We start from the raw sequence: 12160 nt of genomic DNA on the forward strand, positions 1-12160 counted from the left end.
CCATCCCCCAGCCCCAGGATGCTCCCCTTCGCCTCCTGCCTCCCCGCGTCTCTACTGCTCTGGGCGCTGCTGCTGTTGCTGTTGGGGGCAGCGTCTCCCCAGGATTCCGAGGAGCCCGACAGCTACACGGTGGGGACAGTGAGGTCACTGGCCTGGGCTGGGCTGGGCAGGGACACACAGACCAGGATCCTGGGGTGGCTGCTGCTGGGGAAGATTCTCCCCTCCCCTGGTTGGTGGAGCAGCTGGGGCCATTGTTTGGAGCAGGCGGGGAGGGTGGCCAGGCTTGGGCCCTGGTCTTGGCCTGGTCAGCTAGAGGGGGCCAGGGGTGACCACTGGCCACCTCTGGTCCCCTTGTAGGAATGCACAGACGGCTATGAGTGGGACCCTGACAGCCAGCACTGCCGGGGTGAGGATGCTTGGGGGACTGACCCACCCCCGAGAACCGGGAAGGGGATTGCAACCCCACCTCCAAGAGCTGCTCTGTCTCCTGCCCAGCTCTGCCTGGCCGTGGCCAGCTCTGGTTCTCAGGGGGCCAGCTCGGCTAGGGGTGGAGAAACCATCCAGGCCCCTCCCTCTCAGAGAAACCCAGGACACCCTGCCCGCCCCCCTCCCCACCCCCTCAGGAGTCTAGAGAGCAACAGGGCGCTGTCCTGGATACCTCCTCTAATCACTGTCCTATCCAGCTTTGTCCCATCACGGCTCCAGGAGAGCAGTGCCTGCGGGGGTGGGTAAGGAGGCCTGCACATCACTGTTAGGCTGAGTCAGGGCCAGGGCTTTGGGGAGGGACAGAGACCCTCTTGGGGGCAAGAAAATGGGGGTGACTATAGGAGCAACTGCTCCACCCAGGGGTCCTGGGCAGGCAACCTTAGCTTCTTGAGTAGAGAGGAAAGGCCCTGCCCGGGTCACTCAGCTTAGAGAAGGCTGAGATGGGCTCCTGCCTCCCACCCCCTCCACGGCCGGCCCAGGAGACTGGCTGTGCCCAGCAGGCCCCTCTCCGCAGATGTCAATGAGTGCCTGACCATCCCGGAGGCCTGCAAGGGGGAAATGAAATGTATCAACCACTATGGGGGCTACTTGTGCCTGCCCCGCTCTGCTGCTGTCATCAGTGACCTGCATGGCGAGGGACCACCACCACCAGTGCCCCCCGCTGAGCACCCCAACCCCTGCCTCCCGGGCTATGAGCCCGATGAGCAAGAGAGCTGCACGGGTGAGTAAGGGTCACCCTGGCACTGAGGCTTCCAACTCTTCTACCAAGCGTCTCTCACTGCATCTTAAAAACTTACACCTCATGTTCCTCCCTTGCTCAAGAGCCTCCTCAGGGCCACTAGGATAACATTCAGACCCTTGTCCAGACCCTCACTTTGCGTGGGGCCTGCCGCAGGGGGCCCCAGCTCCTGTTACACTGCCCAGCCAGCCTCTGGGACCCTCACCTTGACTGCTGCAGACGTACTGCAAGAGCTCTGCCTCTCAGCCTCTGCCCCTGCCCCTTCCTGGTCTGCACCCCACCCCTGGGTGCCTCGGGCCTTGGAGGAAGGCCCTGGAATCTGTGCTCCTGGGAGTATGGGCAGGGCCTTATCCTATGCTTCCCTGACATGAGGTCTCCCAGCGTAGGGGTGCCGTTCTCATTGGCTCCAAGCTGGTAAACTCTTATTTGTGCTGTTGGGCGGGTCCACGTGTTCCTGTTGTGGGTGCATCAGTCACCCACACATCCATGTAAGTGGTACCTGACCTGTGTGCTCCCATACTGAGGTGTCTGTCGTGTCGGGTGGTGCATGGGCTGCCAGGCGGGGGCTGAGTGGTGTCTCCTGCAGACGTGGACGAGTGTGCCCAGGCCCTGCACGACTGCCGCCCCAGCCAGGAGTGCCATAACCTGCCTGGCTCCTACCAGTGTACTTGCCCCGACGGCTACCGCAAGATTGGGCCCGAGTGTGTGGGTGAGTCTGGGGAGCGGCCTTTCTGTTCCCTGCTCTGTGCCCATGACCTGGCTCTCACTCTAGCACCTGATCCCCATTCCAACCCATCCCCAGGTTTCACCCCAGTCCCCTGCCACCTCTGCCTCACTGTCCCCAGACACAGGACTGTATGCATGTATGTGTGAGTCCTGGCTGATCTGGCCCAGCCCAGACACAAGCAAGACTATGGGTGATGAGTCCCAGCTGGCCTGGGCTGCACCTGACATTTGCCCTCTGCTGTCCTTCCCCTGCCTCCATCTCAGATATAGATGAGTGCCGCTACCGCTACTGCCAGCACCGCTGCGTGAACTTGCCTGGTTCCTTTCGATGCCAGTGCGAGCCGGGCTTCCAGCTGGGGCCCAACAACCGCTCCTGTGTGGGTGAGGCCGGGCTGGGCCAGGCTCCTGGGTCCTGCGCAGGGTGGTGTGTGTGGGAGGAGCTCCCTTCCTGACCAGCCCAGGGGCAGCAGGGGCTCTAGGCTGCTCCTCGGCTTTCACCCCTCCCCCTCTTCCTGGCACCCCCAGATGTGAACGAATGTGACATGGGGGCTCCGTGTGAGCAGCGCTGCTTCAACTCCTATGGGACCTTCCTGTGTCGCTGCCACCAGGGCTATGAGCTGCACCGGGATGGCTTCTCCTGCAGTGGTGAGAGCTCCACCCCTGCCGCGTGTCCCTCCACTGGTCCCCCAGGCCCTGTGTCATGCTGCATCTCCTGCCCCACAGCCCTCCCCTTGATGCCTCCACGTCCCGTCCATCCTGCACCCATGTGCCTCCTGGTACTCCACCCCAGCTGGTGGCTGGGCACCTACAGAGCTGCCCACCAGAACTCCCAGCCTGGTGGGGAAGGCACAGAGGGGAGCAGTCAGATCCCCACCGAAGCTCAGTAGGGAGACTGAACGAAGATGTAGGTGCCCCCCTCCCTGGGAATCAGGCTGATGTGCGTGCGAATCCTGGACCAGGGCAAGTCACTCTTCTCTCTCAGTCCATTTAATTCTCCTGTAGAATAGGTTGTCTTGAGAATTAAGTGAGAAAATGACGACAGACTTTTTCAAGTCCCAAGCAGCAACGCTTTAAAGTGAATTAGCATTTATTGAGAAACTGCCCTGTGCAGTATGCTTTCCTTACATATTTGGCCTTATTTAATCCTGCCAACAATCCTATGAGATAAATAGCAGTTTTTCCTTCTCTGCAAATTGACATTAATACTTCCCTCAAGTTTTGTTGGGAGGACTACAAAAAATAAGATAAAATACTTCAGCGAAGAGAGATTGAGTGACTTGCCCAATGGGGCCAGGGCTCTATCTCACTCCATGTCAACCGGCCATGTGCCCTGTTTCTGTTATGCTTTGTGCTTTGCTGGTGAGGAAGGCCGCATTGGTACCTGGCTAGGTGCCGGGCAGCATAAGGGGCACAGAGGAGAAAACCTGGCTCCTGCCTCTGCTGCTCACAGTTGGCAGGAGGTGACTGTAATTGGGCGGATTGTAGGTTGCAGGATTCGGGCAAAGTACTGAAACCCAGAGCAGGCTGGGTTGCCTCGAGGGCTTATCAGTCTAAGCCACTGATTTTATTGACAGGAAAACTTAGGTTCCCCAAACTCAGTCAGTAGGATATAAAGCCAAACCTCTAGATTCCCAGTGCTCTCATTTAGTATCACCTTATAGTCCTGGGGCAAAGAGAGATCTGTGAGCTGGGCAGTCCTTTTTTTTTTTTTTTTGCCATGTGGCTTCTGGGATGGAACCTATGCCCCCTGCAGTGGAAGCGCGGAGTCTTAACCACTGGACCGCCAGGAAAGTCCCCTGGGCAGTTCTTTCTTGAACCCTCTGTCCGCTGCTGAGTTCCGCAGGGCCTGTCTCTTCTGCTTCTTTCTACACTGAGCCTAACCTGGAGCCAGGCTCAGTCTCTGAGATGAGCATGTGTGATGAGTGCAGCTATTCCAGTTACCTCTGCCAGTACCGCTGTGTCAACGAGCCAGGCCGCTTCTCCTGCCACTGCCCGCAGGGCTACCAGTTGCTGGCCACGCGCTTGTGCCAAGGTACAGGTTGCCCTGGTGCAGCGGGCAGGGTGGTGTCAGGGGCTGGTGGCCTGGCATTCGGGTTCCAAGCCCCTCTCCCCCGGCACAGACATTGACGAGTGTGAGTCGGGTGCGCACCAGTGCTCTGAGGCCCAAACGTGTGTCAACTTCCACGGGGGCTACCGCTGCGTGGACACCAACCGCTGCGTGGAGCCCTATGTCCAGGTGTCGGACAAGTGAGTCTACTCGACACCAGGCCATAGCAGAAACTACAACTCCCAGAGGGCTCTGCGGCTGACTGGCACCTGTTCGGGCTGCCGAGTGCTCTGAGGGCCGATGGGAGTTGTAGTCCAACTAAACCACACATGCTGTTACAGCAGGAGTGGGAGGATCCTTTTGGGATCCCTAATTCTGGGGGTGGGCCAGACTTGGAGGATGGGCTACGACCTCATTCGTGTTCCCATCTCGGGGTCTCCAGTCGCTGCCTCTGTCCGGCTTCCAACCCCCTGTGCCGGGAGCAGCCCTCGTCCATCGTGCACCGCTACATGAGCATCACCTCGGAGCGGAGCGTACCAGCCGACGTGTTCCAAATCCAAGCGACCTCCGTCTACCCTGGCGCCTACAATGCTTTTCAGATCCGTGCTGGAAACTCGCAGGGAGACTTCTACATTAGGGTAAGGCTTTCCCCTAACGCCACCCCTCAACTGACTTGCATAATCCAAAACTGAATTCCAGGAAACCTTAAGTGGGAGACGCAACTATGCCACCATGCCCCGCCTCTTCTCTCAGTGTCCCTCACCCCAGGGGTCAGAATTTCTGTAGCAAGGTAGAAGTGTTCTAAATTCCCTTGGTACAAACTACAGATTGTTAAATACAATTCTAGCAAGGCACTCAGACACGGGTTTGAGTCCCTGTGCTGGTCTGCGTATCTGGCTTCAACTGCTTCACCCTTAGGACAAAGGACTAGCATGAGGCTGGAGGTAACAGACACAGCAGAGTCTGGGAAGGGCAAACAAGTGGAGCTGGATCTTGGAGAGAGAGGCAGCAGGGGTTGGCACAGGGGCCTGGGGTCTGAGAATCAAGCTCTCTGCTGGTGGAGGTGGGAGGAGGGCAGGGTCTGGATGTGACACAGTGAGAGGGGTGTTAAGGGTTTGTCTGGTACCAGTGCTGGTTTTCTCTTTCTGGAATTGAGTGCTTTGAAGGGGAGTCTGCCTGCTCCAGGTCACCAAAAGCCCCACTGCTCCCAAGTCTCACACCTGGTCCTGAATCAGTTGACCACGGTTAGACAAAAGAAGAACTAGCTGGAAAGGGTGGGAAGAGCACCAGTGGGATGTTTCTGAGGGCAGGAGCCCGGGTGCAGATGTCGAGGGAGTCACAGGTCTGGATGAGCGCCTGGGGTCCCAGGCTGACCAGGGCTCTCTCCACTCCACAGCCAACTGGTCGTGGATACCAGACTCAGGGCAGGGAGGCGATGGCGGGGTAGCGTCCTGGTGTGTAGGTTGACGCGATCTACGTGTCTCCCCACCCACTGTACCCTACAGCAAATCAACAATGTCAGCGCCATGCTGGTCCTCGCGCGCCCTGTGACAGGCCCCCGGGAGTACGTGCTGGACCTCGAGATGGTCACCATGAACTCCCTCATGAGCTACCGGGCCAGCTCTGTACTGAGACTCACCGTCTTCGTGGGGGCCTACACCTTCTGAGGAGTGGGCGGGGGAGCTCTCAGGGAGGGGGAGGTTCCCTGTAGCCGAGGAGCCTGGGGCTCAGGGATGACTGTGTTCTGCTAAAAAGGGAAGATGCTGTTGTGAAGGGTAGAGAGAGAAAGGCAATAAAGGGAGAAAGAAGGAGTCCTGGTGGCTGAGGTGGGTGGGTCACACTGCAGTGAACCCCAGAGTGGGGAAAGGGCAGGCTCATGGGAGGCGGGCCACGTCCACCTAAAGGTGGGGGGTGTCTCTGTCCAGGCTGAAGGGCTCCATTGACAGGAGCTGGGAGCTGCATCCCCAAGACTGGAACTGGCTTATAGACCATGGGCATCAGAATCACCCTGAGGAGGGAAGAGGTAATGAGGCTGCAGACTCCAGGCCCTAGCCCAGACATGTGGGCTTGGCTGCTCTGCAGTGGGCCCGAACAATCCTGCTCTAGACAGTGCCAGGAGGCCCTGGGTTTCAATCCTAGCTTGGCCTCAAACGATCAATTTGGAGAAATCCTAGTAGCTCCCTGAGCCTCAGTGTTCCAGTCCATAAAATGAGGCAACTGGACTGTTAGCGCTTTATAAACTTTTCTTTTCCAAGCTACAGAACTTCTTCTCAAAGGAAACTTTATTTGATCAGAGAACTCGGATGACATAAACTAGATTCAAAGTTGCAACGCCTCCCTGACTTCATCTCCCTGGCAGTCTCAGTGCCCTGCCAGGGGACCCCACGGGTCCTGAGGAGCTCAGTTTAAAAACTGGACCCAATGGTCTCCCCAGTTCCTACCTGGATATCTTACAAGACCCCTGGGGCCTGCCATCTCCTCCTAACACATAAAGCTGCAAACACTTAAGATTTTTATTGTAGCCCAAAGATCCCGGTTAAAAGGCTGCGTAGCCTGGGAAGATGGAGGCGGGGTTCTGTCTTGTGGCATAGCTCAGGTCAGGGGGCCGTGGCTGCAGTAAAGCTGTGACAAGGTCCTGCTCAGAGCTGGCCCCAGATTCCTGCACAAAGAGAAAGGCAAGTAAGGGTCAGGCCTGGGTGAGGGTAACCGCACCTCACCTACTCTCTCCAGGTTCTGTCTCCTGCCCTCACCTCTGCAGAGGTCCACACTTGATGGTGCTCAGCAGCATTTCCTTTTCCTTCAGCGTGGCACAGGCGTCATAGGCGGCCAGCAGGCTGAGGGTGGGGTGGGGAGTATGAGTTTCTAAGTTTGGGCAATGGCTGACTGCTGGCCCATCCCGAGTGGCTCAGGCCAGTGTCACGGGAGGCGGGCCGGAAGAGGTTGGCATGGGTTAGAGGAGTCAGGACCATGGCTGCACTTCCTGAACCTGGCATTCAAGGCCCTGCTCCATCCTGCTCACCCTCCTTTCATGCTCCTGCAAATGTTTCCCAAGTATGGCTGTTCTTGGCCCAGTCTTCATGGCCCGCCCACTCCTCCAGGAAGCCTTCTCTGCTGCACCAGGTACAGGAAGTCCCCTCCATACGAACCTTCAAGTTGCGAACTTTCAAAGATACGAACATATGTTTGCATGTCCAATCACGTAAGTTAGTTCATGTGTCTGGTGTACATGCTCACTCACGTGCATCCTCTACAGGTGGGTGTGCTTTACTCTACAGTACTGTATAGAGTACGGTAGTAGAGTATCTTTACTTCAAGCCCAGGATGTCCAGAAGCAAGCGTAAAAGCAGCGGTATATAGCTGACTGTGTTAGTTGGGTATTTAAGCTAACTTTGTTAGACTTACGAACAAATCGGACTCATGAACGTGCTCTTGGAATGGAACTTGTTCATATGTAGGGGACTTAACTGTAGAATGTCTCTCTCCCCCTCCTCCCAATGCCTGAGATTCTGTCTGGTCTTGGCTGGCTGTGTCTTCCTCACCACCGGACCTCCATGAACTCCTCAGGTATCAACTGGGTCTGTCCAGCCCTCACAGAGCCAGACCACCCGCAAGGCACTGGCTGAGTTGACGTCCACGCAGGGTGGGCGGGGGCAGAGGACAGGGGCTCTGTGGCCGCCTACCTGGCAGGGGTGCTGTACTGATCTACCAGGGCTGCTGCCTTCTCCCCGCTCACTCCACGCACCTGCATCAGCTGCCTGGCAAACACCTCCCGCACAGACTGGGCCTGGGGTCGGGGGAGGACCATGTGAGGAGCGGCCCAGGGCTGGGCCTTGTAAGGAGGGGCTGGGCAGAGGCAGTACCTTGTTCTTGATGGCTCCCGCGTTGAAGTCGTTGAAGGTGAGGAGTGAGCAGAGAGGGTTTGGGGAGGGCCCAGCCCTTGATTCAGGGTCCCCTTGGGTTCCCCAGGGGCGACTGTGGAGGGTGTGGCCCTGAGGAAAGAGGGAACTGAGGCCAGGCCAGAGCTCTAGGGGACAACCCCCAGCCAGGCCTTGCCCCATCCCAGGCCTCAGTGGGCCAGCCTGAGAAACAGGGATCTCACTCACCTCGCCTTCCTCGAGGGAACACGCAACCTAAGTAAGGGGCCAGTGCCGGATGGATGCACCTGCTCACCTGGTATAGTCTCTGCAGGCCCCTTGTCAACAGGGCCAGGTAGGCTGCTGACTCCTTAATATCTGCTGTGCGTTTCACAAAGAAGCCATCGATGACCTGGAGAAGAGGATCCAAGGGAAAGAGAGTGGCTCCTGAGCGGAGCCGTAGACCACAGGGTCCCTGCCAGCCTGGCCCTGCCCTTCCGGCTCACCTGAGTGTTGGTGACAGCCTGCAGCAGCGTGCCCTCGGGAAGGCTGAGGTTACGCACTGAGCCATGCTCTTCCACCAGGTATACTCGACGGCCCAGGCCGCAGCGCTTCAGCCGGAACTGGGCAGGCAGTTGGGGAGGGTGAGGTGGGTCAAAACCTGGATGCTCATGTGCTAGGTGTCCATCAAGTCACCCTCAAAACCGTCACAAGACCTTGGTCCCACCAGTTCGCCTCCTCATCCTCCCTAGCTTCTCCATCTGCCTCAGAGTGGCCTCCACACCTTTGCTCACGCTGCTACTCTTGCACAGAAAGCCCTGCCACCATCTGAGCGATGCCCATTCTCCAAGCTTCCCTTGGCCTGTACGTGGCCTATGGGGTCAGCCTAGCAGCCAGCACTGACACATAGCTGCTGCGGTTCCACTTCTGGAGGGGTGAGCCTTGTTTACCCCAGGCTGCAGGGGCTGGACACCCTAGGGGTCTTAACATGCTCCTCAGCCCTGCCCAGAGACCCTGCATACCTACTGTGCGCCTGGAGGGGCCCGAGGGGAGTCTGATCTCGGGGCTGCCCTGGAGCAGCTCTAGAGGGGGTGTGGCTGGAGGTGTGGGAGCTCTGCCTGGATACCACCCAGAAGTGCCCCTGAGCGGGCCCGGGGCAGGGAGGGTGGTGAGGCCAGTGAAGGAACCTTTTGCTCCCGGAAGCGGCTGTCAATGATGCTGCTGCACAGGTCATCCAGCCGCTTTCGCTCCACGATGTGGTCCAAGACTAGTTCTTTAGGTCGTGCTGCCGAGAGGCCAAGAAGGGTCCCGTTGGCTCGCGTCCCCTCACCCTCCAGGCCCTGCCTCTGCCCCCCACCTGCCCATCCACACCCCTTACCCGGGTCCCTGGGACTGGTCTCTTGGGCCACCCACACGAAGTCCCCGACGTGCAGCTTGCGCACCGTGTGGGTCACGTGCAGCCGCTGCAGCTCTCGGAGCAGCTCTGGCCTGGGTCCCGCCCTGGAGTTGCATGGTGGGAGGCCTGAGGGCAGGCCAGGGCCCTCGCCGCGTCCTCTCCCTCACCTCCCCCCACCTCACTCACCCCTTGGTCTCGCCAACGTCCACGCACAACAGCACCCTGTACTCTCCAGGTCCCAGCTCCAGCGGTGGCTGTTGGACGTTCCCTTCGCTGGCGCCACTACTGGGAAGAAGGGGTGGAAGTCGGTGTGTGCAAGGCCCGGGCTGCTGCTCCTCTAACCCCTAGGAGGTGGGGCAGCCGCAGCTCAGCTGGAGCTGATGGAGACAGGGTGGGGTCCTGGCCTCATTTGGGGGACGATTCCTGCTCCCCTGTTCTCCCCCCTCCCCCTCCTCACAGCTCAGCTGAGGCCGCTCCTGGCACCGCAGGCTCCTCCCCAGGGGGCTCCTCTGGCCCGCTGCCCACACTCAGCAAGCTCAGGCCCTCTGACTCAGCCAGCTTCTGGGCCAGCTCCAGACCCTCTGGGGTCAGTGAGTACCTGGTGGGTGGAAAAAGAGAACACAGATCTCCCTTCTTCACTCATACTTGGCGGGCTCCCCTGCCTGCCCCCAGCTAGACTGGTCTCACCAGCCGAGGCGACACTTCACAAACAAGGCCAGTGGCTGCCCAACACCCCTCCTGCGAGCCATGTTCTCGCCCCTCAGATCAGCTGCCTCTGGAGAGCCCAGGGCCACTCCTCAGGTCGGCAACAAGTACACGTCAGGCTGCAGGGCCACCTCAGCACGGCACGCCTACTCCCTGGCCCTGCCTCCTGCATCTCACGTCATTCTCCCCACCTAGCTGGCTGCTGCGTCCTGAGGACCAGATTCCTGTGGAGGAGGGAGCGGAGAGCTGGCCAGGGCCGAGCACTTCCAGGGGCCACCTGTTCGTACGGGAGGAGACCCTTAGAGAGCTCCCAGGGCTACCACCTGCCCACTCCCTTGTCCCACCCCGCTGCTTGCTCACAAGAAGGGCAGCCTGTGGTGGGCTCAGGGTCAGATCCAGAGCCACTTGGCTCCCTCCTTCCCCCTCTCAGTGCTCACCCCTGGAGCCTTCTGGGCACACCTCTGCAGCAGCTCCTCCTTGGTTAGGAAGCCGTGGCTGCTAGGATTCTGTAACCAAGGCAGAAATGTAACCAACTTAGGTTCAGTGCCTGAGCAGCCTGCCCCAGGAGCCGCAGGCCCGTGGCCCCAGTTCCCCGGACTCCCGATTTGGTCAGGCGCTCACCAGGTGTTCCCGGTACAGCAGCAGCAGTACTGCTCGAGCTCCCGAGTGCCGAGCTGGCCAATACTTGCCAGAGCCTCCTGCTTTGAGCTGGGTTGGACCCTGAAAGGTACAGGGGGCCTTTGAAGCCAAAAGCCAGCCAGCTGTTGCAGACGCAATCCCTGGCAAAGCTGAGGTTCAGGTTCTACCTCAGCAGACTAAATGGCCCTGAGCAAATTACTCAGCTGCCTCTCTAGCTTCTGTATCTGTAAAATAGGCCATGTGATAGTATGATCTCCTGCAAACTTGGGATGAGACGGTGAACAGTTTCAGGGGACGGGGAGTGGGGTAGGGGTGTAAGCGGCCTGGCCCAGCCTCAGTTCTAGCACAGGACAGAGAAGGTAATACAAGACTCAACAGCAAATCCCATAACTTACTGGGTTTGGCCCCCTAAATAGCTTGATCATGGAATTCTCTCAACTGACTCTATTATAACTCACTATCTACACCTACAGATAAGAAAATTAAGCATCAGACAGAATAAATCATTTGCCCAGAGCCAGGTGTCACTGGTGGGATTTGGACCCAGGCCAGCTAAGTCCCCCAAGCCAGAAAATCTTACTCCTGATGCTCCCGTTTTCCCTTCTACCCCCCTGCCCTCTCCTCACTGGCATGTAAGGATCCTGGACTTTGGCAGGCCTTTCCCGGGCTGGACTCTTCGCTCCAGGTGGTGAACATGGGGCGTGGTCACCTGCGGGAGTAGAAGAGAGTCAACCCTGGACCCTGGAATCCAGCAGGTAGGATGGTCTGGGACGCGGCCAGCTCAAGTGGTTGGTGAGGTTCTGAAAAAGTCAGCCACTAGCCCGACGTCAAACAGCAACTTGGACAGGAGCAGGGAGCCTGAAGCCAAAGTATCCCAGGTGGTTACAAAAGCTGCATCTGAGGGAGGCTCAGGGGACCACCGACCCCTGCTCTCAGCGTTCACCACCTGATGCCTTGTGCTGCTGCAGCCGCCGGTCCAGCATCCGGCAGAGCCCGTCTCCGAAGTGCTGTAGGATCTTAGCTTCCTTGCCGCTGTGCAGGGGCAGTGGGTACCGCCGTAGGGAGCGCAGTGCCTGGCGGGGTAGGGGTACAGTACCGGGTCAGGGTGGACCTGGCTGTCTGGCCCGGCCAGCACCTGTCCCCCATCAGGCCCGGCCAGAACCCACCTTCTGAAACACGAATTGCGTGCGGCGCCCTCTGCTGGCTGCCTCGTCCCGCCACTCGGTCAGCCAGCGTACGAAGAGCGGGTTGGCGCAAACGGGCAGCGGTCGTTTCCGGCCCAGGCGGACCGGCGCTGCCATGAGCCCCAGGGCGTGAGCCCCAGCCCTCACGCCGGCAGGACTGAAATGCCGCTAGTTCTGGAGACGGGATTCGAACACCTGGTTCCGGCGGAGGAGGGCGGGACCTCTCCAATCACGTGGTCCCATGCGGGGAACTTACCAAGAGGACTGATTTTTGCTGCCCTCCCCGCCCCTGTACTACTCTAAGTGGTCGGTGCCAAGCACAGTCTCTACCGCCTCTCGCCTTCCCGCCGCCCCGGGACAGGACGAGCCTTTCGGACGCGCCCC

The 12160-nt window shown here is 59.1% G+C and overlaps 2 protein-coding genes across 10 annotated transcripts; one reads left to right on the plus strand and one right to left on the minus strand.

The window, feature by feature from the left end:
• The first annotated feature begins 12 nt into the window (after window positions 1–12).
• Window positions 13–6360, plus strand: EFEMP2 (EGF-like fibulin extracellular matrix protein 2). The gene is made up of 10 exons (XM_024749127.1): window positions 13–129; window positions 358–406; window positions 1001–1207; window positions 1812–1934; window positions 2216–2332; window positions 2477–2593; window positions 3843–3983; window positions 4072–4198; window positions 4441–4636; window positions 5504–6360. The coding sequence occupies exons 1-10, from the start codon at window positions 19–21 to the stop codon at window positions 5663–5665; spliced, it is 1350 nt and encodes a 449-aa protein (XP_024604895.1). The 5' UTR covers window positions 13–18; the 3' UTR covers window positions 5666–6360.
• Window positions 6361–6497: 137 nt separating this feature from the next.
• Window positions 6498–12151, minus strand: MUS81 (MUS81 structure-specific endonuclease subunit). Of its 9 annotated transcripts, XR_003003690.1 has the most exons (17): window positions 11759–12151; window positions 11539–11665; window positions 11219–11301; window positions 10575–10673; window positions 10391–10459; window positions 10145–10230; window positions 9706–9846; window positions 9435–9533; window positions 9231–9352; window positions 9040–9137; window positions 8359–8475; window positions 8169–8264; window positions 7859–7987; window positions 7741–7782; window positions 7018–7158; window positions 6749–6832; window positions 6633–6657 (listed from the first exon to the last, which is right to left on the minus strand). XR_003003690.1 is itself a non-coding variant. In XM_024749124.1 (16 exons), the coding sequence occupies exons 1-16, from the start codon at window positions 11891–11893 to the stop codon at window positions 6591–6593; spliced, it is 1641 nt and encodes a 546-aa protein (XP_024604892.1). In that variant the 5' UTR covers window positions 11894–12151; the 3' UTR covers window positions 6498–6590. The 9 variants fall into 9 exon arrangements, 6 of the variants coding, with proteins under 6 accessions (XP_024604892.1, XP_024604890.1, XP_024604891.1 ...); XR_003003689.1 differs by lacking the exon at window positions 7018–7158 and having other exon boundaries at window positions 6498–6657; XM_024749124.1 differs by lacking the exon at window positions 7018–7158 and having other exon boundaries at window positions 6498–6657; window positions 7679–7782; window positions 9231–9340; window positions 9435–9530.
• Between the last annotated feature and the right edge of the window lie 9 nt (window positions 12152–12160).

This window comes from Neophocaena asiaeorientalis, unplaced genomic scaffold (assembly GCF_003031525.2).
Source record: "Neophocaena asiaeorientalis asiaeorientalis breed wild unplaced genomic scaffold, Neophocaena_asiaeorientalis_V1.1 scaffold43, whole genome shotgun sequence".
Classification (NCBI taxonomy): Eukaryota; Metazoa; Chordata; class Mammalia; order Artiodactyla; family Phocoenidae; genus Neophocaena; species Neophocaena asiaeorientalis.

Excerpts from the sequence above, each read along its gene's own strand:
- EFEMP2 (XM_024749127.1), top strand. The coding sequence starts at position 19 with ATGCTCCCCTTCGCCTCCTGCCTCCCCGCGTCTCTACTGCTCTGGGCG. Across the intron at positions 407-1,000 it reads TGACAGCCAGCACTGCCGGG|ATGTCAATGAGTGCCTGACC; the intron begins GTGAGGATGCTT and ends CCCTCTCCGCAG. Across the intron at positions 1,935-2,215 it reads GATTGGGCCCGAGTGTGTGG|ATATAGATGAGTGCCGCTAC; the intron begins GTGAGTCTGGGG and ends CCTCCATCTCAG.
- MUS81 (XM_024749121.1), bottom strand. The coding sequence starts at position 11,893 with ATGGCAGCGCCGGTCCGCCTGGGCCGGAAACGACCGCTGCCCGTTTGC. Across the intron at positions 11,302-11,538 it reads GCAGCAGCACAAGGCATCAG|GTGACCACGCCCCATGTTCA; the intron begins GTGGTGAACGCT and ends CTACTCCCGCAG. Across the intron at positions 6,658-6,748 it reads AAGTGTGGACCTCTGCAGAG|GAATCTGGGGCCAGCTCTGA; the intron begins GTGAGGGCAGGA and ends CTCTTTGTGCAG.